This window comes from Xyrauchen texanus, chromosome 1, assembly GCF_025860055.1.
Source record: "Xyrauchen texanus isolate HMW12.3.18 chromosome 1, RBS_HiC_50CHRs, whole genome shotgun sequence".
Lineage (NCBI taxonomy): Eukaryota > Metazoa > Chordata > Actinopteri > Cypriniformes > Catostomidae > Xyrauchen > Xyrauchen texanus.
The window spans coordinates 63,490,398-63,517,429 of NC_068276.1; the positions used below are offsets into that span (position 1 = coordinate 63,490,398).

At 44.5% G+C, this 27,032-nt stretch overlaps 3 protein-coding genes and 1 long non-coding RNA gene across 8 annotated transcripts in view; 2 read left to right on the top strand and 2 right to left on the bottom strand.

Moving 5' to 3' along the window:
- LOC127645778 (basement membrane-specific heparan sulfate proteoglycan core protein-like) overlaps window positions 1-27,032 on the top strand; it is a 458,523-nt gene that overhangs the window by 224,463 nt on the left and 207,028 nt on the right. The gene's annotated exons all lie outside the window — the stretch shown is intronic.
- LOC127643210 (macrophage mannose receptor 1-like) overlaps window positions 1-27,032 on the top strand; it is a 247,488-nt gene that overhangs the window by 99,267 nt on the left and 121,189 nt on the right. The gene's annotated exons all lie outside the window — the stretch shown is intronic.
- On the bottom strand, window positions 8,555-9,929 carry LOC127643638 (uncharacterized). The gene is made up of 3 exons (XR_007970550.1): window positions 9,878-9,929; window positions 9,635-9,681; window positions 8,555-8,794 (listed from the first exon to the last, which is right to left on the bottom strand). It is a non-coding gene; the product is annotated as an uncharacterized LOC127643638 (long non-coding RNA).
- LOC127643445 (C-type lectin lectoxin-Phi1-like) lies at window positions 18,043-26,907 on the bottom strand. Its single transcript, XM_052126209.1, has 4 exons — window positions 26,770-26,907; window positions 20,523-20,867; window positions 18,566-18,651; window positions 18,043-18,477 (listed from the first exon to the last, which is right to left on the bottom strand). The coding sequence occupies exons 1-4, from the start codon at window positions 26,789-26,791 to the stop codon at window positions 18,370-18,372; spliced, it is 561 nt and encodes a 186-aa protein (XP_051982169.1). The 5' UTR covers window positions 26,792-26,907; the 3' UTR covers window positions 18,043-18,369.

Below are 27,032 nucleotides of genomic sequence, written 5' to 3' on the forward strand. Positions count from 1 at the left end.
AGTTACATTAACTTAAATATTTTAAGTATATGAAGACCAAGTTAAGTGAACTCAATTACACAAGATTTCGAGACACCATTACGCGACTGAATTGAGGGAACGAGTTTAATCAATCGAGGGTTTTCGGGTGAGTTATTAAATTGCATGGAATCATTCATAGAGTCATTCACACCAAAAACAAGTCGAAATATTCTTTATTAAAATATGCACGTCTACAATTGTACAAAGAGACTTCAGACACTCAGCACTGCAGAATGATTAGTCATCATAAACGTTTCCCAACAAATAACAGCAAAATCTATCAAGTTGAGTTTTTATCAAGCTAATGAACAACAACACACAAACAATACTAGCTTAAAAAATAAGTGAGTTTCGATAATGTTGTATGTCATTGAAATGTGTGGTCATCTCTCTCTTTTATTCATAATTCATCTGGCACCTTTACAGGTTGAATGACATTGACGAACTAGATGACCGAATAGTTCAGTGAAGGGGCGTAACTACATTTCACACCTGTCAATTGACCAAATGGATGACACGCCTCCTCTCGTTTAATCTGTCAAATCTCCGTTCACGAATGAGATGACCAAGTGAGTCATTCATTTAGTTTGCACATGAGTTTACCTGTCTCTTCTCATTCAAACTCGAACGACTGACTTGACTGGTTCAGTTATGGGTGTATTCGTTCAGTGGGTCGAACCAGTAAGATCCTCCTTCTCAGCCCTCTCTCGAATGCTATTGGCTTGTGCTGTAATCAGTCTATACAGGCATGAATAGCAGTAGAGCTCATTGACTTCGAAAGGGAGAGATGTCAGTGAACGAGAAATATGAGTCAGTGCATGGTGGTAAACGAGAACTATTCGTCACTTAAAAGATGCGTTCAAAATGACCGATTCATTCATGAGCGAAACATCACTAATTTACTGTCACTAGCTACCACATCACTAACAGAGTTGCATTTGAGTTATTTTTACATACCAAATTGTGTTGGGTATACTTGATTTAGTTAGGTTCCTGTATTTACATTGAAATTACATGTTAATTTTACTTTAACAAAACTCGTTTCAAACTTGTGGAACCATCGTCCATGGCTGAATCAAGTTCAGCCAAAGAGTTATTTTGAATGCATATCAAAGGTTCAGACAAACTTTACTATTTTTCTTCTTCTACATTATCTTAAACAACTTATTCTAGTCTCATGCTTACATATTTGAAATGTTTTGTAAATAAATATAAATTGTGTGTACGCATTAGAGTTGGAAAACAGGCATCCTCAGAGAAATAAGGTTGAGAACTACTGCTGGAGATGTCAGGGATTCCAAGTTCCATTGGGATAACTTGTATGGTCGGGATACGGGTCACAATCTTCCCACTGGTGCTCTCTTGTGTAGTTCTCTTTCTCGTGGAACACCTGACTGTCTGCTTGAACATTCCACGTCACTTCAGCGTCTGCTGTCATTCCACGCTGCTTCAGTTTCTGCTGTATCTGATACACGGAAATCATCTCATAAACGGTATGTTTGTAATGCATGAAATAATTCAATAAGTTCTTGTATATCGAGAGTGGCACTCACCTGCTGTAGGATGAAATCCTGAATTTGAGGATCGGTCACATTACCATCTGATTTTAGCTCCACTCTCACAATGATCTTCCTCATCACTATGGGAATGTAATTTAACACAAAAGACAGTACGTACTTAGACCAAAAGTAGTAAATAATGACAGAATTTTCATTTTTGGATGAACTAATATTTAAAGCTAAAGTGTGTAATTTCTGCATCACCGAACAGATTCTCCAAGATAATTAAATTGAGTCAATTTTCCTAAACACTCCCCCTGTCTGCCATTGCTAAAAAAACAAACAAACATATTGTCCCACCCCAAACTCCCTCCATATTTAGTCAATGATGCTCATGGAATGTTTTGAAATTACTAAAAGAGTCACATTAAAATGAATCAAATGAACAACTTTCAGTTGTGTCTATATTTTAAGTTGAGATAGGAGAACATATTTTAACAGCCTGTTCTCATGAAATTTACGTGAACATGACAACATTTATTACAATTCAAAATGTATGTGCTGTATAGCACGTTTGGCTGCAAGATTCCAGTGAAATGTCCAGCAGGGGGCGCCAACAGTGAGTATAATTGTGTCATATTCATACGTGGTTTAATGTGAATTTTAGATGGATGTTATAAAACATACCTCACTAACATGAAACCTTTGAAACGGCTCTAATTCCAGCGCCGTGTCAGGTGAGCTACTGCACAAGCTAATCATGCTGGAATAAGTGTATATATGTAGGTGGGTCTGTAATACAAGCATTCAAATTCATAATTTTTCAAGAGATGCGTTAAAATGAGTCAATATAAAATAGCAGGTTATGAGTAATAAAGTCATAATTTGACTGAAAGTGAATAAAACACACAGTAGTTGTAGCACCTCTAGTGTTCATTTCTCCTGGAAACTGCAGGGAATTGTACCCGGAGACACGTATAACATGTTTTACTAAAATTTATATAGTCATGTTTTCACTATGAGAACAGGCTGTATTTTAACATTGAAAAAATGACACAGTTCAGTTTTAACTAGTAATATTTTGTAGGCAGTGAACATACCATTGTTGCAAACAAATGGAAGCTGATCTGAGCATGCTCCATTACCAATTTCGCCTTCAGAATTAGCATATGCGCATGCTTCATTTTGCAGAATGTGAACTGGTTGTCCAGATATCCATTTCATAGAGGTGCTGTTTGTTCCATCTGACCACTTCCAGAAATCCCGGTACATACCAATCCAAATATATTCATACGTTGAGTGTTGGTCCATCAACTCTTTTAGTTTTTTCTGATCATCGATGTTGCGTACAGTGGCGAGGTCTGTATAATGTTGTCTGCAGTAACTCTGGGACTCATACCAAGTTCTGTGCTTATCCTTAACAAGGATGAAACTGTTCGTCACTCCTGTCAAAATTCAAAAATGAAAGATGAGAAAAGGTGTTTTGTAATATTACTGATTCCCCGTCTGTCGCTCACTTCAACGTTGTGTAGAAGAAGCGACAATAGGGGTCTCCCTTGATAGCCTTGTGCATCTCTGAACTTGAGAAAAGGCCAATGAGAAATTGGCAGACAGAATTTGCATGTCCCTCCCCCGGACATACGGGTATAAAGGGAGGGAAATATTCATCTGTCCATTCAGATTTTTTCTTCGGAGCTGACCGGTTGTGTGATCAGTGAGCTGCATTAACTGACTGTTCCACTCATCTCTACAAAGCGTATGATTTTGGATCAACTGCGCATATCAGAAGCTTTCTCCTTGTCTGCACAACAGAGCAGCTTTGCCCCTGGGCACTTCAACAGCACTTCTATAAGAGAATATTTTCCCTAAAAGAGTTTATTTTCTCTAAAAGAGCAATAAACATCGTTGAACATCCTTTTCAGGACGCATCTTTTTAATGATGCCCTTCCACCCCTGTGTAGTTCCTGGATGCGGTCGAGTGCAGTCCGCTTGCCCCCTCGAGCCCCTTGAGCTGTATGATGAGTTCCCGCTACATCGGAGAGCGTTCCGGCGTCTGACACAGAAGACTCGATTGGACTACTGCCTTCGGGTCGGCACGCCCAGTTTGATGCTGACGCCCAATTAGTCGACATACTTGCCTGGGCCCCCCCCATGCACGATGAGCTGACGAGGTTGAGGAGGGCACCTTTCACTGCCCTCAAACGACCTCCTCGCTCATCTGCTCTCACTACCCTTGACGGCGACCTGCGGCTTCCAGAAAAAAGCCAGCTCCGCCCCAGCTCTCAGTCCCAGCATTGAGCGCACCACAGAAAGTGCATGCCCCCATCTCCCGAATGTCCTCAAGGACCCAGAAGGCTTCCAAGCATTCCTGAGATGGACGACCCAGAGCAATTTCCTCTTTCCCTCATTCTCATGGCAACCCGGTGCCATACTACAACAGTCCCGGCATCCGACCGTGGACCTCCCACCTTGGAATTAGACTCAGTGTCAATGACAGAGTGCCTCACCAACGAGCATGCGCAGTCAGTGCTGAAATGCCTCACCTTGTTCAAGCCAGGCACAGTGGTCCCTCTAAAATAATTCCAGAGGCTCCTGGGGCATATAGCATCCTCCGTGGCAGTTGCGCCACTGGGGTTGATGCATATCAGAACACTTCAGCACTGACTTCAGACTCGAGTCCTGAGATGGGCATGGTGCTGCAGCACGCACCATGTGTTCATCACCCCCACCTGCCGCCAGATTCAACCCCTGGACAGACCTCTGTTTTCTGCGGACAGGAGTCCCCCTACAGCAGGTGTCCCGACATGTTCTGATCACCACAGATGCCTCCAAACACGATTGGGGCACCGTGTGCAATGGGCACGCAGCCGCTAACTCCTGGAAAGGGCCCCCCCTCTCTGTTAGCACATCAACTGCCAAGAGTTGTTGTCTGTATTCATTGCCCTGCAGAGGTTTCTCCCACTAATTCGGGGCAAGCACGTCTTGATCCGCACAGACAGCACCGCGATGGTAGCGTACATAAACCCTGTGCTGTGCAAGGTCAGGGAGGACAACGAACAAGTCACTCTGGTGGCCCCCTACTGTACCACACGGACATGGTTCTCACAACAGCTCCTACCTGGCGAATTCCCATGAGGAAGGACCTTCTTTCTCAGGGACGGGGAACCCTCTGGCATCTGTGCCCAGACCTCTGGAACCTCCACGTCTTGCTCCTGGACAGGATGTGGAAGATCTAAGTGGCCTACCACATGATCAACCAAGCCAGGGCTCCCTCTACAAGGCAACTTTACACCCTAAAGTGGTGCTTGTTTGCAAATTGGTGATCTTCCGTAAGATCCGCAGAGGTGCGGAGTCGGGTCAGTGCTCTCATTTCTGCAGGAGAGCTTGGAAGGGAGGCTGTCCCCCTCCACCTTGAAGGTGTATGTAGCCGCTATTGTGGCCCAACAGGACGCAGTGGACAGCAAGCCCTTGGAGAGGTTGAACCCTCCCCGCCCAAGCCTGTTCTCCACCTGGGATCTCTCAGTGGTCATCTCAGGCCTGTAGAGACCCCCCTTCGAGCCACTAGAATCAGTCGACCTTAAAGCCCTCTCTTTGATGACGGCCCTCCTGATGGCACTCGCTTCAATCAAGAGAGTTGGGGACCTGCAAGCGTTCTCTGTCAGCGACACCTGCCTGGAGTTCGGGCCGGCAGACCCTCATGTCATCCTTAGACCTCCACCGGGCTACGTGCCCAAGGTTCCTATGACCCCCTTCAGGGACCAAGTAGTGAACCTGCAAGCGCTGCCCCGGGAGGAGGCAGACCCAGCCTTTCTGTTGCTGTGTCCTTTGCGTGCTTTGAGTACTTATGTGGATTGCACGCAGAGCTTTAGATGTTATGAGCAGCTCTTTGTCTGCTTTGGTGGACTGCTGAAAGGGAACGCTATCTCCAAACAAAGGCATTCCCACTGGGTTGCTGATGCCATAGCATTGGCCTATCATACCCAGGCAGTGCCTGCCCCCTTGCGAGTTCGAGCACACTCAACAAGAATTGTGGCATGCTCGTGGGCACTGGCCAATGGCACCTCCTTAGCAGACATATGCAGAGCAGCGGGCTGGGCAATACCCAAAACCTTTACAAGATTTTAGAATCTCAGGGTTGAGTCGGTCTCGTCCCGTGTTTTCTCAGGTCTGAGCCGGTAGAACTCGGTAATGCGAAACAACTGACCGGGTGTACCACTTGCACCTAGCGCCTTTCCCCACCACTGAGTCGATCACGTGCGCCCTTATTCCAGGAGTTCCCACTAACTCGGCTCCCTGGATGACTCCTCCCTAGCCCTCTGGTCCGCGAATTCAGCGAAGGAATTCCCCAGACCCACTATGGGTACTGAAACTACTCTGTACTGGAATAGATGCTCCACTCCAGAGGACGGGCCCCATGTAGGACCAATTGGTTTCTACATAAAATGGATGTATTAAAGCACCATCTATGATTTTCTTTTCTCTACATGCAGCAACATCTCTAAAAACACCAAAACATGATATGAAACTAAAATATTTCCAATTGAACAGTCAGAGACAGATGGAATAAGTGACTTTGATATATAAAAAAAAAATATTCTAGATTAAATCTTATGAACTGATGAAAAAATGTCTCTCCCAGATGGATTCAGAAGTCTCCAAATATCGTAAGACCAAGATTTTTACATATCCTCTAGTGGCAGTGTTGCTCTAAAGGGTCTACACCCTTTTGCATCACTATGATTAAGGACTGTATCCATTAATATATTGAAGACCCAAAACCATATCATGAAGGATCCCAGCTGCTTGGAACTTTCCCTTAAAATCTATAAAAAAGTTCTGATCATCAGCATTTGGTGCATAAATATTAGCCAAAATAAGATTTTGACCCTGTATTTCAGCCAAAATAGTAATGACTCTTCCTAAATTATCTGTGATCTGTTTGAGACATTTAAATTGTAAATGCTTACTTATTACAAAAAACACTGTATCCGCAAAGCAACCAGCATTGTGGACGACCCCACACACCCCTCACACTGGCAAGAGGTACCGAAGCATTTGGGCCCTCGCGGCCAGACTGCGTAACAGCTTCTTCCCCCAAGCCATCAGACTCCTCAATACTCAGTGACTGGTTTAGGGTTAGGGCGTTTTTAGAAACTGTCATCTTTTTGCACTACTGAGTACTGGTCGGCACTGCACTGTCTATTGTCCTGTTCATTGTCAGTAATTTGTTGTACTGTCCTGTACTTTTTGCACATGTTTGCACGTGCACTTTATATAGGTATATATAGGTAGTTTATATAGGTATTTTATTTCGTTGTGTTGTCTCATGTGGTCCTATGTTTGTCCTATGTTGTTTTTATGTAGCACCATGGTCCTGGAGGAACGTTGTCTCGTTTCGCTGTGTACTGTACTAACTGTATATGGTTGAAACGACAATAAAAACCACTTGACTTGACTTGACTTGACTAATAATGTGTTGACTCCCCTGCTCTTACTCGAATCAGCACTACAAAACGCAAGCCCACTCCACACCCTGCCAGTTTTTCATCTTCCTGTGGAGGAAGGTGTGAACACCATACCAAATTTATTCTAAAAAAAGATACCACGTTCCTTCTTTTTATAGGGTGCCCCAGTCCATTAACATTACATGTGGAAAGAAACATTTTACCTATATTAAAGTGTGACATACAAAGAAAAACTGTGTACCCAAGGATAAATGATATAGACAATGACGGTCCATGCACGCTCACAAGATTTTCCATGACACATTTACAGATTTTGATGTTTCGGAAGGAAATTGGTACTTGAATTCACTAAAGTGGCATTCAACTAATCATAAGGTATAGTCAGGAGATTACTGATGTAAAAAACAGTACCGTCACTATTTGAAAAAAGTCATTTTTGATCAAATCTAGACAACAGCATCACTCCAACACCTTATCTTGATCATTTGATACTAGAAAATCACTTCCATTATATCAAACACAGCTGAAAGCTTTTTGATTCTTTAAATGAAGCTGAACATTGTCTTTGTGTGTGTTTTTGAGTTGTCACAGTATGCAATAGACTGGCATGTGTAAAAAATTGCAAAAAGAAACCGCTTTCTCTAGAAACTCATCAGTCAATCAATGTTTTGAGGAATGAAGGCTATATAATGCTTGATGTGCAGTCTGAACCCAATCACACCATTGATTTAAGGCCATAGCATGTCGTGGGTAAATAAATGTCCCGCATCCATCCCCGGCGTCAACCCCGAGACCAGCAGGAAAAGCCGAAGATCACTGCGGTCCCCTCAGAACAACCTGCCGCCACTCCCCGCTGCCCTCAGAACAAGTTAAGCCAACCACAAGAATAATGCCAGGATATATTGGGGTCCGTCACCCACCCTGGGATGCCGACTGAGAATCCTGTGCATGCCCCACCCTGAGCCAGCGGCCCGCTGCGTCGACCAAACCTGGAACAAACCCCTCCAAAAACTTTACCACATCCTGACCCTCCTTTCCTCCGGGGACTCCAACGGAATGAACATGACTACGTCATGCGCTTCTGAGTTCTGGTCACCATTCACTTACATTGTGAGGAGCTACAGAGCTGAAATATTCCTCTAAAAGGTGGTTTGTGTCCAAGAAAATTATTCACACCTGGGATGGCACGAGGGTGAGTAAAACATGTGACTGTGATTCTAAGAGGTGTTGTAAGAATCAGAACATCTTTTTGAAAACCAAAGTGTATTAATATTCTGTGACAGAAAGACAAAACAGAGTATCGATGTCAATACTGAAGCGATTGTCATTCCAAATGTGTAATATACTGTATGGTAATCTTACTATTTTTCACTCATAGTTGAGCCAAACCTGTCTAATGTGTTGTAATGTGTTAATGCTATTTCTCACCATCGTAGCAGAAACAGTACATATATGTGGTACAAGGAAAATCATTCCAAGTCGCACTAGCAAAAAAGTGAACACACTTCTGATTGCCATCAACATTGTTTGGTTGTTCAGAGTCCCAGTAGGTGAACGCTACGTTCTCATCTTGAAATGACCATCGCCAGGTATTAATGTCAGAGTCTAGAGAGTACAATCCAACCCAGACGTTTGACTTAAAGTTACTAGCAGCCAGGTCTTCTCTGAAGTTCTCCCTGTCGTCGTCATTGTTTAATGTGGCCAAGTCCAGGTGATTCTCTCGACAGAACGCTTGAGCTTCGGCCCATGATTTCTGCTGCTGGATCAGAATATACTGACCTCTAAAGCCCAGAGAACTAGACAGAACTCCTGCAGATAGATGGATAAAATTAGAAGTGTATACATTTTAAAACATACACATGTTGGGCAAAAAGTCAGAGTGGTCCAGACAGTTTGTGATACTTTCACAAACAATTACATTTATTAAAAATGCTTTGTCTTCTGCAAAGAAAGCTTTTGCAACAAGAGCAGATGCTTCTAAATTATATAGATCGTTTCTACAAAATCTTAAAGGAATATTCCGGGTTCAATACAAGTTAAGCTCAATTAACAACAATTGTGGCATATAGCACAAAAACGATTTTGACTCGTCCCTCCTTTTCTTTAACAAAATGCAAAAAATCAAGGTTCTAGTGAGGCACTTCCAATTGGGGGCAAATGTTTGGAGGGTTTAAAGGCAGAAATGTGAATCTTTATAATTTTGTAAAAGCACTTACCATTAATTATTCTTTTAAACTTGTGTATTATTTGAGCTGTAACGTTGTTTCAACGTCATTATAGCACACGTATGTTGAATGCTTGATTCTGATTGATTGACGGATGTTCTACGGTGTGCAATTATATTTCAAGTAAACGCATTTACTCATGTAATTAATTCGATAAAAAATTGAAATCGCTTGACAATCTTAATTTTAACATTTAGATGTTAAACACTTTACAATAAGGTTGTTAACAGTATTTCAAAACATTAGTTAAAATGGATTAAAAACACTTATTAAGCATTTATTAATCGTATTTAATGTTCATTTTGACATATAATCATATTTTTGTAACATTTTCTAGAGGACTGGATGTGGATTCCCATTTAGAATTACAATGAATGTAATGAATACATAAATAAATATAAATGTGGATACTTTAATAACTCACCAAGTAAAAATAGCAGTTGAAGCAGACTTTGTTCCATCTTGAATTACCTGAAAGGACATAAATGAGGTAATTATCTCTAAATCATGCCTGACATTAGAACTAAAATATACCCAAATTAATCAGAATCCAGTCAAAATCAGAATTGATTTGGAATCATATTGGAAAAATCTGTAGCAATTCCCAGCACTTATTAATAAGTATACTGTAGTTATTTAATGCTGCAATGAAGGAAAAAGAAATGACCTGTAATAATGTTGAAAACTGAAGACGTTTGCCGTTGATGTTCTTGCTGTAGATGTAGCGCTCTGAGCAGTGTATTGTGTTGTATTGAATATATGATTACACTGCGTCCTATGCAAAACACTGGTTCTGCTCACAGAGCATGATGTCATGGATGGAAATGTTTGGTTTTCATTTCAAATGATGCTCTTTATGCAAACACACACAGAAAAAGGAAAATCTAGGGTGCATGTTCTTAACCAGAGGAGAAAATATGATAAAAATAATTGTGATTTAAAAAAGCATAACAAATTATAAAACTAAACCTCTTAGAATAAATATATACTTAAAAAACTATAAAAACTTTTTACTTCATGTTTTAACCAGCAAATGTTTTTCCATATGACTAATTACTATATTGTATTTGTGGTTATTAGGCTTTAACATGTAGAACAGACATCACACAGGCTTGACTCGCACACACATGTAGTGTTTCCATGTTTTATGGGGACTTTCCATAGACATAATGGTTTTTATACTGTACAAACTTTATATTCTATCCCCTAAACCTAACCCTACCCCTAAACCTAACCCTCACAGAAAACATTCTGCATTTTTACATTTTCAAAAAACATAATTTAGTATGATTTATAAGCTGTTTTCCTCATGGGGACCGACAAAATGTCCCCACAAGGTCAAACATTTCGGGTTTTACTATCCTTATGGGGACATTTGGTCCCCACAAAGTGATAAATACACGCTACACACACACACACACACACACACACACACACACACACACACAGACACTAACACACACACACACACAAACACACAGACACTAACATATACACACACACACTAACACACACAGACAGAAAGTTTCATTGAGATATAGTCAAATGGGTGACGTGATTTTCAACAGAAGTAAAACAATGTTTTACTTTTTTTTTCTCCAAACACTCACTGTTTCTCATTGCAGACATCTGCTTTACCTTCTCATTTCTACTTTACAATGCAAATGAATTACGTGTTATTGTATTCATGCAAAGTACACAACATGATAAAGTGTCCAGCTATTAAATCAAGGCCATCTGACCTGACAAGAAGTCTAATTTTAGTTTAATAAATTAATATAATCTCAAAAGTAGAATCAAGTGTAGATTTTATAAGACAGTTGAGCAAGAAAAGAAAAAAAGTAGAAAAAGGAGGAAAGTAGAGGGGAAAGAATACAGCCTTGAGAGGAACCAGTGCGGATGGTCTGGGATTCCTAGACTCATGTGCTGCCTCCTATCAGTCAGGAACTCTGAGATCCACCTGCATGTGGAGTCAGGCACGCTCAGCTGGTAGAGCTTGTCCTACAGCAGAGCCAGGATGATGATGTTGAAGGTAGAGCTACAATCCATAAACAAGATCCTGGCATAAGTTCATGAGGAGTCCAAGTGGAGGGCCATGTTAACTGCATCGTCTACTGACCTGTTAGCTCTGTAGGTGAACTGCAGGGGGTCAAGGAGAGGATCAGTGATGGATTTGAGGTGGACAGCACAAGGCACTCAAATGACTTCATTACCACAGAGGTCAGGGCGACAGGTCTGAAGTCATTAAGTCCTGTGGTCCTTGTTTTTCTGGGGACGGAGATGATGGTGGCGGTCTTGAAGCAGGCTGGCATATGGCATTTCTCCAGTGAGGTGTTAAAGATGTCTGCGAACACTGGAGACAGCTGATCAGCACAGTGCTTCAAGGTGGATGGAGAGACAGAGTCTAGCCCGTCTGCTTTGCGGGGGTTCTGTCTCTTGAATAGTCTGTTTACGTCTCTCTCCATGATGAAGAGAGTTGCCATTGTGGTGGAGGAGTAGGGGGCCTCTGAGGTAAGGGGCTGTGGAGAAGACCGGGCCCCTGCTGTGATGGGGGAGGTGGAGCAGGTCCGGAGCTGGTATCGATGGTATCACAGGGGATGGTGTCAAGGATGTCCTATTGTATTTCAAAGCAACAGTAAAACTCATTCAGGCTGTTGGCCAGGCACGAGCCGTTAGTGGAGTGGTGGGCTTTAGGCATGCAGTTTGTGATCTAGCTGAGCCCTTTCCAGACAGAAAGATTTGATGCCACTAACATTGCCAACTTTTTTTCCTCGAAACCTTTCAAGAAAACTGTGGGAGGTCCGTCTGAGGCTCAGACTAGGTGCACACTATATGATTTTAGCCACAATTTTGCCATCTGAGACAAATCATGATATCTCTTTCATCATAGGCCAAATCCGTCAATCTGCGACTGCTTAGTGTGATAAACACACCAGTGACCAAATCATTGTATTTGCGTTGAGTCAGATGCGGTCTGCTGGATCTCTCTGGGGTTTTAATGTCCAATCTGACTGTGTACACCCGACTTAACTGATGACATTTCTAAAGAGTTAAAGGACAGCTCAAAGTCTAGCTCTAAGCTTTCGTTTGGACACTCATTTGCACAATGTTTGTTTAGCAGCTCATCCCTTTGAATACAGAACATTTGCTTAATAAATGTGTCTATGTAAGTAAAATATGTGATTTAAAAAACGTTTACAGAAGAAAATATAATTGATATTCAACGATTACATGCTTGACACAACCATTTTACTACTTTTAAAAACTTGTTGAAAGTGTTCCTGCTATTAGAGTCTGGTTGAGCTCTTTCGCTGGTGTCTTTCCTTCACAATGCAAATTAAAAGCAAGAGTTTCTACTTATTTACTTAATGCAAAGGATGTAACAGGATATATTTCACAGAGATCACATGCAGTCATCTCCCAGAACAATGCATCTAACATTGTCCATTTGTCATTAATATATATATATATATATAAATTCTGTCAACATTTATTGAGGTCTTGAGAAAGTCTCTCGTTCTTTCTTTAGCAGAACACAAAAGGAGGAATTTCAAAGGATATTCCCTTTTGAAAGTGAGTCACTGTCAGGTCCTGTTCCAGATCAAAATCACTGAGGGTGCTTCTGAATATACAGTAGTGGGGGTGCTCTGTATAAAGTGGTGATATATCGTAATTTCACATTTTTTAAATATATTAAATCCTATTTAAATGCTACTAAAATGGCGTTTTTTATGTACTCTCACTAAAAATGACATCAAAATGCTGCTCCTGCAGATTAGAACACTGATTTGCACAATCATACACCTTTATAAGTTTTGATGCAGCAATTGTGTGTTCACAAACTGCAGGGATTCTTGTGTTTGATGGGATTGAAAGAAATCTGCTTGACAATTTACAGTATTAGTCTTACATAATCAATTGAGCAGAGGTGTGCAATGGTTTTGGAACAGGGGTCACAGCAGCCGTTATGTAGAACATGGAAGAGAGAAGATTAAAAGTTCTGTGTAGTTTTATCTTTTAATCCCAGAAGTAGAAGTGTACTCATGCACTCAATGAATGATGCACAGTTTTCTGAAGTGTTTACAGACTGATGGGACCATTCTGCGATTCCTTGAAGTTTTGCTGCTTCTTTTCCATCATGTGTTAGTAAAACTGAAGAAAGGCTGAATAAAATAAATTCTGAAATTATAGATTCTAAAAGCTTAATTTAATGTTGGACACAAAGAGGACACATTTGTTTTATTCTCAGAACATTATCAACCTGTTTACACGCTCATGGGTCATGATGTGGGTCTCGTCAATGGTTTGTTTGGCATCCCATTCAGCACACCACTGAATAAAACAGGCTGCATGACACTGATAAATGATTACCGTCAGAGTAACATTCACATACAGGTGTGAGGGACTTACAAATAACATGGAGAACAAACAATGAAGCGAAGATCTATTGGGATTTTAGTAAAGTTCATCACTGAAAAGGTTTGCTCGCAGACTTGGCACTAAACAGCACAGGCAGCATCACACTTTTCTTTGAGCAGAATATTGCACTATTGAGCACTTTAAGGTATTTTTCTGAAGAGGAGAAAGCATGTGCACTTGCATGCATGGTTGCCTGATTGAATAAATTTAGTATGACATAAGGTGAAATATTTCATATTTGTGCAAGTATAAACTCTATTATCATCTATTAGCATCTATTATCTGGCAACCCTGGGCATATTAAAAGCTTGAGGATGATATTTTTATTGATTCATGAGATCTTACTGTTTCCTTCCTTGGGAGTTAAAGTGTATCTGTATAATTATGTGAAAGTGACATGTGACATGGCCTGGAGCTGACTCTGGCATGGCTGTGACATGGCCTGGAGCTGACTCTGGCTTGGCTGTGACATGGCCTGGAGCTGACTCTGGCTTGGCTGTGACATGGCCTGGAGCTGACTCTGGCTTGGCTGTGACATGGCCTGGAGCTGACTCTGGCATGGCTGTGACATGGCCTGAAGTTGACTCTGGCATGGCTGTGACATGGCCTGGAGTTGACTGTGACATGGCCTGGAGTTGACTCTGGCTTTTCTGTGACATGGCCTGGAGCTGACTCTGGCTTGGCTGTGACATGGCCTGGAGCTGACTCTGGCTTGGCTGTGACATGGCCTGGAGCTGACTCTGGCTTGGCTGTGACATGGCCTGGAGCTGACTCTGGCTTGGCTGTGACATGGCCTGGAGCTGACTCTGGCATGGCTGTGACATGGCCTGAAGTTGACTCTGGCATGGCTGTGACATGGCCTGGAGCTGACTCTGGCTTGGCTGTGACATGGCCTGGAGCTGACTCTGGCATGGCTGTGACATGGCCTGGAGTTGACTCTGGCATGGCTGTGACATGGCCTGGAGTTGACTCTGGCATGGCTGTGACATGGCCTGGAGCTGGCTCTGGCTTGGCTGTGACATGGCCTGGAGCTGACTCTGGCTTGGCTGTGACATGGCCTGGAGCTGACTCTGGCATGGCTGTGACATGGCCTGGAGTTGACTCTGGCATGGCTGTGACATGGCCTGGAGCTGACTCTGGCTTGGCTGTGACATGGCCTGGAGCTGACTCTGGCATGGCTGTGACATGGCCTGGAGTTGACTCTGGCATGGCTGTGACATGGCCTGGAGCTGACTCTGGCTTGGCTGTGACATGGCCTGGAGCTGACTCTGGCTTGGCTGTGACATGGCCTGGAGCTGACTCTGGCATGGCTGTGACATGGCCTGGAGTTGACTCTGGCATGGCTGTGACATGGCCTGGAGCTGACTCTGGCTTGGCTGTGACATGGCCTGGAGTTGACTCTGGCTTGGCTGTGACATGGCCTGGAGCTGACTCTGGCTTGGCTGTGACATGGCCTGGAGCTGACTCTGGCTTGGCTGTGACATGGCCTGGAGCTGACTCTGGCTTGGCTGTGACATGGCCTGGAGCTGACTCTGGCTTGGCTGTGACATGGCCTGGAGCTGACTCTGGCTTGGCTGTGACATGGCCTGGAGCTGACTCTGGCATGGCTGTGACATGGCCTGGAGTTGACTCTGGCATGGCTGTGACATGGCCTGGAGTTGACTCTGGCTTGGCTGTGACATGGCCTGGAGCTGACTCTGGCTTGGCTGTGACATGGCCTGGAGTTGACTCTGGCATGGCTGTGACATGGCCTGGAGCTGACTCTGGCTTGGCTGTGACATGGCCTGGAGCTGACTCTGGCTTGGCTGTGACATGGCCTGGAGCTGACTCTGGCTTGGCTGTGACATGGCCTGGAGCTGACTCTGGCATGGCTGTGACATGGCCTGAAGTTGACTCTGGCATGGCTGTGACATGGCCTGGAGTTGACTGTGACATGGCCTGGAGTTGACTCTGGCTTGGCTGTGACATGGCCTGGAGCTGACTCTGGCTTGGCTGTGACATGGCCTGGAGCTGACTCTGGCTTGGCTGTGACATGGCCTGGAGCTGACTCTGGCTTGGCTGTGACATGGCCTGGAGCTGACTCTGGCTTGGCTGTGACATGGCCTGGAGCTGACTCTGGCATGGCTGTGACATGGCCTGAAGTTGACTCTGGCATGGCTGTGACATGGCCTGGAGCTGACTCTGGCTTGGCTGTGACATGGCCTGGAGCTGACTCTGGCATGGCTGTGACATGGCCTGGAGTTGACTCTGGCATGGCTGTGACATGGCCTGGAGTTGACTCTGGCATGGCTGTGACATGGCCTGGAGCTGACTCTGGCTTGGCTGTGACATGGCCTGGAGCTGACTCTGGCTTGGCTGTGACATGGCCTGGAGCTGACTCTGGCATGGCTGTGACATGGCCTGGAGTTGACTCTGGCATGGCTGTGACATGGCCTGGAGCTGACTCTGGCTTGGCTGTGACATGGCCTGGAGCTGACTCTGGCATGGCTGTGACATGGCCTGGAGTTGACTCTGGCATGGCTGTGACATGGCCTGGAGCTGACTCTGGCTTGGCTGTGACATGGCCTGGAGCTGACTCTGGCTTGGCTGTGACATGGCCTGGAGCTGACTCTGGCATGGCTGTGACATGGCCTGGAGTTGACTCTGGCATGGCTGTGACATGGCCTGGAGCTGACTCTGGCTTGGCTGTGACATGGCCTGGAGTTGACTCTGGCTTGGCTGTGACATGGCCTGGAGCTGACTCTGGCTTGGCTGTGACATGGCCTGGAGCTGACTCTGGCTTGGCTGTGACATGGCCTGGAGCTGACTCTGGCTTGGCTGTGACATGGCCTGGAGCTGACTCTGGCTTGGCTGTGACATGGCCTGGAGCTGACTCTGGCTTGGCTGTGACATGGCCTGGAGCTGACTCTGGCATGGCTGTGACATGGCCTGGAGTTGACTCTGGCATGGCTGTGACATGGCCTGGAGTTGACTCTGGCTTGGCTGTGACATGGCCTGGAGCTGACTCTGGCTTGGCTGTGACATGGCCTGGAGTTGACTCTGGCATGGCTGTGACATGGCCTGGAGCTGACTCTGGCTTGGCTGTGACATGGCCTGGAGCTGACTCTGGCTTGGCTGTGACATGGCCTGGAGCTGACTCTGGCTTGGCTGTGACATGGCCTGGAGCTGACTCTGGCTTGGCTGTGACATGGCCTGGAGCTGACTCTGGCTTGGCTGTGACATGGCCTGGAGCTGACTCTGGCTTGGCTGTGACATGGCCTGGAGCTGACTCTGGCATGGCTGTGACATGGCCTGGAGTTGACTCTGGCATGGCTGTGACATGGCCTGGAGTTGACTCTGGCTTGTCTGTGATATGGCCTGGAGCTGACTCTGGTGTGGCTGTGACATGGGCTGGAGTTGACTCTGGCGCGGCGGTGGCCATGTCGAGGAACTCTGGCTCGGCAGCGGGTATTTGCCTCCCCTACAGTGAACGTGGAACCAATGATCTGCAGGGCGAGGTCAATATATTAGGCCAGATTTAGGGGACTGCGACCACCAGGCATCAAGTAGGAGATGGGCACATTAAGTCCCACCTGAAAAATGTCCTTGAGGGCGACCTCATTAAAGCCCACCTTGCTGGCCAGATCACAGAAATCCTCCACGAATTCCTCCAGGGGACGATACCCCTGCTGTAGGCTGAGAAGCTGAACTGCTGGGTCCATTGTTGTCGGTCTAGTATTCTTTAACGTATTGTAGCTGGCAATGGTAATGACGAAGACGATGACAATGTATATGTCACAAGTTAAAACACATTATAAACCATTAATAGAATCTGAGGTGTTACTTGTCAATTAGTAATGAATACTCAAATGGTTGTTCCTACATTTTATTCATTTAATAAAAAAATTCTGGCATTGAATTATGAATCAAAATATTGAAATTATTGAACATAATTGCATTGGATACAAACCTTTAGCAAGATAATGCATTGAATATGGTGAACCCCGATTGGATAAGAAGCTTGATGGGCCATACACATTTTTTTTTTACATTGGATCCATTAAGTTACTCAGAAAAAAATGCACTTCACATAAAATTAAACATTTCTTGTATGAGTAACCTACAGTATCTATGAATAAAATAGTAATTTTAAAAAGTTTTGTAGAATAATTGTTTTTTGTGTATATTCAAATGTGTATTCATTAAATAATAATGCGTTACCATGACCCTCACTTTAAAATAATTCATAAATGAATTCCAGCAAAGAACACATGTGAGGCGTATGTTTCTCTGAACGCACATTTCATGATCATGTTCACAAAAAAATAAAAAACATAATCATTCACATCGTTAATATTTTGATTAGTAATTAATTAGTAATTCTTTTAAATTAGCCATAGTTACTTGATAGTTCTTAATGAGGAAAGTCTCAGTGAATATCTGTCTAATCAGAGACTAAACACTGATTTTCTCAAGATTTTGTTGGGATTCAATTATACAAAGAGAAACAGTTTGTTTGACTTTAACTTATAGGAAGTTTTAATGAGTCAGTTTGCTCTATGTTTTCTGTTTTATCTTGGTTAAAACAATGATAAACAATGTTGAAACAGTTTTGAGTCTCTACTTGATATCCTATGTAAAATGGTCCTGCAGCAAATCTAGTTGAGAACCACAAGCTGTAGTCCTATGTACTCTACATTTGATTGTCCTCTAGAGGTCAGTAATGTGTTCTTGATCACAATCACAATCTTCCCACTGGTGCTATCTTGTGTAGTTCTCTTTCTTGTGGAACACCTGACTGTCTGCTTGGACATTCCACGTCACTTCAGCGTCTGCTGTCATTCCACGCTGCTTCAGTTTCTGCTGTATCTGATACACGGAAATCATCTCATAAACGGTATGTTTGTAATGCATGAAATAATTCAATAAGTTCTTGTATATCGAGAGTGGCACTCACCTGCTGTAGGATGAAATCCTGAAGTTGAGGATCGGTCACATTACCATCTGATTTTAGCTCCACTCTCACAATGATCTTCCTCATCACTATGGGAATGTAATTTAACACAAAAGACAGTACATACTTAGACATTGTTTTAGACACTGTATATACATTCAAATAGACCGAAATGTACGCTGTTATTCACTGATAATGTTCCTTGTTACTTTTTAGTTCCACAGAAGAAACAGAATCATATGGGTTGTCACGAACCCCGCTCCCTCGCTCCGCCCCCTCGAGCTTCCACGCTCGTTTTGCTCCCTCGGGCTTCTACGCTCGTTTTGCTCCCTCGGGCTTCCACGCTCGTTTTGCTCGCTCGAGCTTCCACGCTCGTTTTGCTCCCTCGGGCTTCCACGCTCGTTTTGCTCCCTCGGGCTTCCACGCTCGTTTTGCTCCCTCGGGCTTCCACGCTCGTTTTGCTCCCTCGGGCTTCCACGCTCGTTTTGCTCCCTCGGGCTTCCACGCTCGTTTTGCTCGCTCGAGCTTCCACGCTCGTTTTGCTCCCTCGGGCTTCCACGCTCGTTTTGCTCCCTCGGGCTTCCACGCTCGTTTTGCTCCCTCGGGCTTCTACGCTCGTTTTGCTCCCTCGGGCTTCCACGCTCGTTTTGCTCGCTCGAGCTTGCACGCTCGTTTTGCTCCTACGAGCTCTCATGCTCGTTAGCAGGTCTCCCTCCTCGGGCTCACATGCCCGCTCTGTCACCACATTAGTTTCACCTGCACTCGTGTCATCACCTATCATTGTTTACACCTGCACTCGCCCCTATATATATCACTGCCCTTTCGTCTCACTCCTGTTGGTTATTGTGTTTAGTTTCCCGTATCTTTGCCCCCCCCGCTAGTCTCGTCTAGTTTTGAACTCCCTTGTGTTTAGTCTTCCTCTTAGCTTGCCAGCTCCAGTATTCCCCTAGCTCCCCTGTTTGTTCTAGATTTCCTCGTTACTCTGATCCTGTTTCCCGGCTTCGACCTCCCCACTCTCGTTGACCACTCTCTCCCGGATTTGCCCCTTTACTCGACTTTGATTCCCCGGCTTTTGACCCTACGCTTCCCTCGACAACTCTTCTCTGGATTTACCCTGTTTGTACTTTTGCCTATTTTGTATTAAATAAAAGCAGTTTCATCCGACATTGTGACTGTCTCATCTTGTGTGTGTGTGTGCGGGTTACATGGGTTTGGAACGACATAAGCAATGTGGGAGAATAACTAACTAAAAGTAGTAAATAATGACAGAATTTTCATTTTTGGATGAACTAATATTCTTGCTGACTTTCAGTTGTGTCTATATTTTAAGTTGAGATAGGAGAACATATTTTAACAGCCTGTTCTCATGAAAGTTACGTGAACATGACAACATTTATTACAATTCAAAATGTATGTGCTGTATAGCAAGTTTGGCTGCAAAATTCCAGTGAAATGTCCAGCAGGGGGCGCCAACAGCGAGTATAATTGTGTCATATTCATACGCGGTTTAATGTGAATTTTAGATGGATGTTATAAAACATACCTCACTAACATGAAACCTTTGAAACAGCTCTAATTCCAGCGCCGTGTCAGGTGAGCTACTGCACAAGCTAATCATGCTGGAATAAGTGTATATATGTAGGTGGGTCTGTAATACAAGCATTCAAATTCATAATTTTTCAAGAGATGAGTTAGAGTAAAAGTGAGTCAATATAAAATAGCAGGTTATGAGTAATAAAGTCATAATTTGATTGAAAGTGAATAAAACACAGTAGTTGTAGCACCTCTAGTGTTCATTTCTCCTGGAAACTGCAGGGAATTGTACCCGGAGACACGTATAACATGTTTTACTAAAATTTATATAGTCATGTTTTCACTATGAGAACAGGCTGTATTTTAACATTGAAAAAATGACACAGTTCAGTTTTAACTAGTAATATTTTGTAGGCAGGGAACATACCATTGTTGCAAACAAATGGAAGCTGATCTGAGCATGCTCCATTACCAATTTCACCTTCAGAATTAGCATATGCACATGCTTCATTTTGCAGAATGTGAACTGGTTGTCCAGATATCCATTTCATAGAGGTGATGTTTGTTCCATCTGACCACTTCCAGAAATCCCGGTACATACCGATCCAAATATATTCATACGTTGAGTGTTGGTCCATCAACTCTTTTAGTTTATTCTGATCATCGATGTTGCGTACAGTGGCGAGGTCTGTATAATGTTGTCTGCAGTAACTCTGGGACTCATACCAAGTTCTGTTCTTATCCTTAACAAGGATGAAACTGTTCGTCACTCCTGTCAAAATTCAAAAATGAAAGATGAGAAAAGGTGATTTGTAATATTACTGAATATCAATATTGCATTTTTAATTTGTTGTAAAGGAGTAGTTCACCCAAAAATGACATTTCTGGCATTGTTTACTCACTTTCATGTTTTTTCAAACCTGCAGTCTTTTATTTTTTCTGTGGAACAAAATGTTTTGTTTGCGAGTAGCCATTAAAAAGAAGAAAGAAACTACAGTTCAGTCATGGGATATTTACTCACACAGTTCAGGACAGCAATCTGGATGGATGTTTATCTCAACTCATGAGATTCATCCACCAGAAGAGCAGTGCTGAAACAGGACTGACATAAAGTTTTCTTCCTCAAATTGCGTGCAATTTTAAGCTTCAACCACAGATGTCGCTAAAGAGCTCACAGTTACGTAGTGCAGCTTTAAGGCGCTGAATGCAACAATTTTCAGAATAAAGGGTTTAAATGCGAAAAAGGCCCAAAATGTAATGCATTGCAAGTGGTTTGCATGTTTCAGACATCTTTTCTTTGTTTATTTTTGTTGTCCAAAAGAAAAGATGCATAAAATTTTAATTTATTTCTTAACACAATTTCCCCTTCTGTCGCTCTCTCCACATTGTGTCGGAGAAGCGACACTAGGGGTCTCTCTTGAGCGCCGCTATATGCCTCTGATCTATGAAAAAAGGCCAATGAGAAGTTGGCAGACTGTATTTGCATAACCCTCCCCCGGACATACGAGTATTTAGGCGGGGCGAATACGGGAGTTCATTCAGAAAATTTCTTCCGAGCCGATGGTCGTGCATGCAGGCTGCTGCAAGTTACACACCAAGTTCATGTTTCTGTCCTCTGACACTCTGCATGCTGTTGGATTTGATGGCGCATAACAGCGGCTTTCTCCTTCCTTGCACGGCCGTGCATTGTTGCCCCTGGGCGCTTCGACAGCGCAGACAACTCGAAAGAGTTATTCTAAAAATTATTTTACATTTAAAAATGTAAAATTTTTTTTAAAGACGTTTGTTCCGCCCCTGTGTAGTTTCTGGATGCGGTTGATTTCTCCCCACCTCTGACGGTCATAAAAACTGCCTCGCGTACCTGGGTTGCGATCACACGCAGGCAGCGTTTTTATAAATGGTCTATGTTTTCAGTACGAGAACATAGCCATGACAGCATTGCAGTCTCGGATTTTTCTTGTAGTGAGATAAAGCTACTTCAGCCGCCCCCGCGCCTCGCCTCCTTACTTCATTGTACCCAAGAAAGGCGGCAGGGAAAGGAAAGGTCAGACAGCACCTCAGTGGTGGCCTACATAAATCGCCAAGGCGGAGTACGCTCCCAACACATTGACTCAAGTCGCTGCGTGCCACTCACATCCCCGGCAACCTCAATGTGATAGCTTCGCTATAGCGCTGTCACGACAACTCTTGCCTAATGGGGAGTGGAGGTTCCACCCCCAGTCCCAGCTGATCTGGGAACGGTTCGGCAAGGCTCAGGTAGACCTGTTTGCCTCCCAAGAAACCTCCCATTGCCCGCTCTGGTATGCCCGAACAGAAGCTCCCCTCGGGGAAGACGCATTGGCACACAGCATGCCCACGGGGCTGCACAAGTACGCATTTCCCCCAGTGAGCCTTCTTGCACAGGTGCTGTGCAAGGTCAGGGAGGACGAGGAGCAAGTCACCTTGGTGGCCCCCTTTTGCCCCACTCAGACTTGGTTCTCGGATCTCACGCTTCTCGCGACAGCCCCTCCCTGGCGAATTCTCCTGAGGAAGGACCTTCTATCTCAGGGACGGGGCAAGCTCCGGCACCCACACCCAGACCTCTGGACCCTCCACGTCTGGCCTCTGGACAGGATGCAGAAGGTCTAGCTGGTCTACCATCGACCGTCGTAGACACAATCAACCAAGCCAGAGCCCCTTCTACCAGGCATCTTTACGCCCTAAAGTGGCGCCTGTTCGCAAATTGGTGTTCTTCCCAGGCTGAAGACCCACAGAAGTGCGCAGTTAGGTCAGTGCTTTTGTTCCTACAGGAGAGGCTGGAGGGGAGACTGTCCTCGCCCACACCCTCAATGTGTATGTCGCCGCCGTCGCGGCTCACCACGACACAATAGATGGAAAGTCTCTGGGTAAGCACGACTTAATTATCAGGTTCCTAAAAGGCGCCCGGAGGCTAACTCCCTCCCGGCCAAGCCTGTTCCCCTCCTGGGATCTCTCGGTGGTCCTCAGGGGCCTCTGGAGACCCCCCCTTCGAGCCGCTAGATTCAGCTGGACTCAGGGCCCTCTCTCTCAAAACGGCCCTGCTGATCGCGCTCGCCTCCATCAAGAGGGTCGGGGACCTTCTCTGTCAGCAACACTTGCCTGGAGTTCGGTCCGGCAGACACATACGTGATCCTAAAACCGCGACCAGGCTACGTGCCCAAGGTTCCTACCACACCCTTCAGGATCAGGTAGTGAACCTGCAAGCGCTGCCCCGGGAGGAGGCAGACCCAGCCCTTTTGTTGCTGTGTCCGGTACGTGCTTTGCATATCTATCTGGACCACACGCAGAGCTCTAGACGTTCTGAGCAGCTCTTTGTCTGCTTCGGGGGACAGCAGAAAGGGAACGCTGTCTCCAAACAGAGGCTCGCCCACTGGGTTGTCAATGCCATTTCATTGGCTTATCACACCCAGGCCGTGCCCCCCCCCTTGCGGGTTCAAGCGCACTCAACCAGAAGTGTTGAGTCCTCGTGGGCACGGGCCAGGAGCACCTGCCTAGCAGACATCTGTAGAGCAGCAGGGTGGGCAACACCTAACACTTTCACGAGATTCTACTATCTCCGAGTTGAGTCAGTATCGTCCCGTTTTTTCTCAGGTACGAGCCCGTAGAACTCGGTAACATGCTGACGAACTGGACGGGTGAATCGCTTGCACCTACCGCATTTTCCCTCAGCCGAGGTAAAATAGTGCGCCTTTGTTCCCAGGAGACACCATCTTTCGGATCCCTGGTTGATTCCTCCCTAGCCCTCATGGTTCCACAGTTCAGCGGGTACTCTATCTACCCTGTACTGGAATAAGTGCTCCACAGGTTAAGGCCTCCTGTTCTGACCCCCTGTGTGTCATTTCCACGGTACTGTCCCCTCACGAGCGGACCCCCGTGTCTCCCTTAGGCAGTTTCAACTGCCTCGGTCGCCGTGCTGTAGCAACTCCCCCCTCTACGAGGCTGGATCTACCACTGCACCAACTTTCCCACATAGGTCCTAAATGGCCATGTGATGTATTCGCCACCTTTGCCTCCCCTGCAGGGTAGGTGTGGTCTCTGCAGGGTCTTCTCCCCCTGAAAGAATAGGAAACTGGGTAAGACCCCCTTCCCTTAATGCATGTAAGGGCCCCGGCCGTAATTGCTCTATGCGAGAAACATAGAGAGAAAAGAGGCCCAGCCAGGCTTGGCCCGTTCCCAGGTTGGCAAGCATCACCTTGTTCCCCTCACTCGGGTAACCAGAAGGATTCTGATGACTTTAATGGGGCATTGGGGAAGTTTACATGCAGCCTGATACAGCTGGTCACGTTTGCACGTAAGAATACCTGCCCACTTCTGTATCAGCAGTTCATGTACACGGCTCAGTGCATGGCATGATTGAATTGGGACCCCTAATGTCACTTCTCCGACACAATGTGGAGAGAGCAACTGAAGGGGAACGTCTAGGTTACGTATGTAACCTCCGTTCCCCGATGGAGGGAACGAGACTTTGTGTCTTCCCCGCCACGTCGCTGAGCCGAGCCACTGTTGTGGCCGGACCATTTCCGGCTCCTCAGAAAAATCCTGCATGAACTCCCGTATTCGCCCCACCTAAATACCCGTACGTCCGGGGGCGGAGTATGCAAATACCGTCTGCCAACTTCTTATTGGCCTTTTTTCATAGAACAGAGGCACATATAGGCGCTCAAGAGAGACCCCTAGTGTCGCTTCTCCGACTCAATGTCTCGTTCCCTCCATCGGGGAACAGAGGTTACATACGTAACCTAGATGATTTTCTTCTGCTGTCAAGGTCCAAAGAGCGAGAGAGAAAGAGAGAGAGAGGAAAAAAATAATTATTCAAATATTATAAAAGTACAACACAAAGCTGTTTTATGGACCCAGAAACAACTTTACATGTATAAATGGCCCCCAGAGAGCTTGGAATATAGTGCACAAGTAATTTGGACTACTGTTAAGATGTCTTTAGTCTTATACTATAAAATTATGCTTTATAGTATTTGTAATTTATGAAGCTTGACAGCTCCTGCTCACTATAAATAGTTATTCTATGGAATAGAGATACTGTGATGTTTGTTTAGCACATTTCAAGTTCATGTCAAGTTTAAGCCTAGCCTACCAAGTTCATGTTTAAGTTTCAAGTTTATGTTATGATTTATTCATGTTTATTGATTGATATTGATTATAAAACTGCACTTGGGTTCGTCATTTCATTGTCATCGTCTTCGTCATTACCATTGCCAGCTACAATTATAGAACGTTATAGAATACTAGACCGACAACAATGGACCCAGCAGTTCAGCTCCACTGCCTACAGCAGGGGTATCGTCCCCTGGAGGAATTCGTGGAGGATTTCTGCAATCTGGCCAGCAAGGTGGGCTTTAATGAGGTCGCCCTCAAGGACATTTTTCAGGTGTGACTTAATGTGCCCATCTCCTCCTTTATGTCACAGTCCCCTAAATCTGGCCTAATATATCGACCTCGTCCTGCAGATCATTGGTTCTACGTTCACTGCGGGGGAAACAAATACCCACTGCCGAGCCAGAGTTCCACGACATGGCCACCGCCGCGCAAGAGTCAGCTCCAGCCCATGTCACAGCCAAGCCCCCATTCTATATGAACTGCAAGTTAAGTGAACAAAAATTCTGAAGAAGCCATAACTCAATTCAACTGAGGGAACAAGTTTACTAAATCAATGGAATAAAGTCAGCTTATTAGGGTTTTCAGTGCAGAAATACAATGTGCTTAAATGATGATATGGATTAATGTTTTGATTAGATCAAAACTTAGATCAAAAGTTTGGAAAAGCTTCAGAAGACATGAAATATAACGCACAGGTCAGATGGACTACTTTTATGGTCCTTTTTGGAGCTTGACAGATATCTGAAAATGATCTGTGTATGAATTATTTAAAAAATTCTCCTTTTCTGTTCCACAGAAATAAAATAACCGTATACAGGTTGGTTTAAAATTGCATAAGTGTGAGTAAATGACGACACATTTTCAGCCAACTATTCGTTTACACCATTTCAACACTTGACTGTGAATATGAAAGGTGTTGTAAGATACAGAACATCTTTCTTAAAACTAAAGTGCATACAAAGTGAATACACCGTAACTATGCCAATACTGAACCATAGAAAAATGGCTTCAAATGGTTTTGTGATTCTTCAGCCAAATGCGGATTATAGTTGCATCTCACTTTTCTCTCATAGTTGAGTCAAACCTGTCTGTCACAGGTCAGATCATAATGACATCCTATTTCATTACATTTGGACAAACTGTGTCATTACAAACAATTCCCCAACAATGCAAGGAAGCTTTGTTAAAGACCTGTTTCTATGAGTCATATCTAAAAGCAGACCATACCATGCCAGCTGATAGAAGAAAAGCCCCAGAAAACACCTGAGCAAATAGCATTTTCAGAGAAAAACTCTCGCAGCATGCTGCAGTGAAACCAGCTTATCGAAGGTCAAAGGTTAGGACATGTCAAAGCACCGATCAGCTTACACGATTCGAGCCGATTGGCTTAACATGTCACATATGAGCAAGCCAATTGCTAACAAATAACAAGTTCGAAGACCTTCTAGCTTGCGCCACATAGAGTTGCACGGCTGAACTTTGGTCATATGCTGCATTTTGCTTTAGCAGGGATACAATAATTTATCAGTGTAATTTCTCACCATCATAGCAGAAACAGTACATATATTTGGAACATGGAGAATCATTCCAAGTCGCACTAGGAATGAATTGAACACACTTCTCATTGCCACCAAAATTGTTCGGTTCTCCAGAGTTCCAGTAGGTGAACGCTACGTTCTCTTCTTGAAATGACCATCGCCAGGTATTAATGTCAGAGTATAGAGAGTACAATCCAACCCAGACGTTTGACTTAAAGTTACTAGCAGCCAGGTCTTCTCTGAAGTTCTCCCTGTCGTCGTCATTG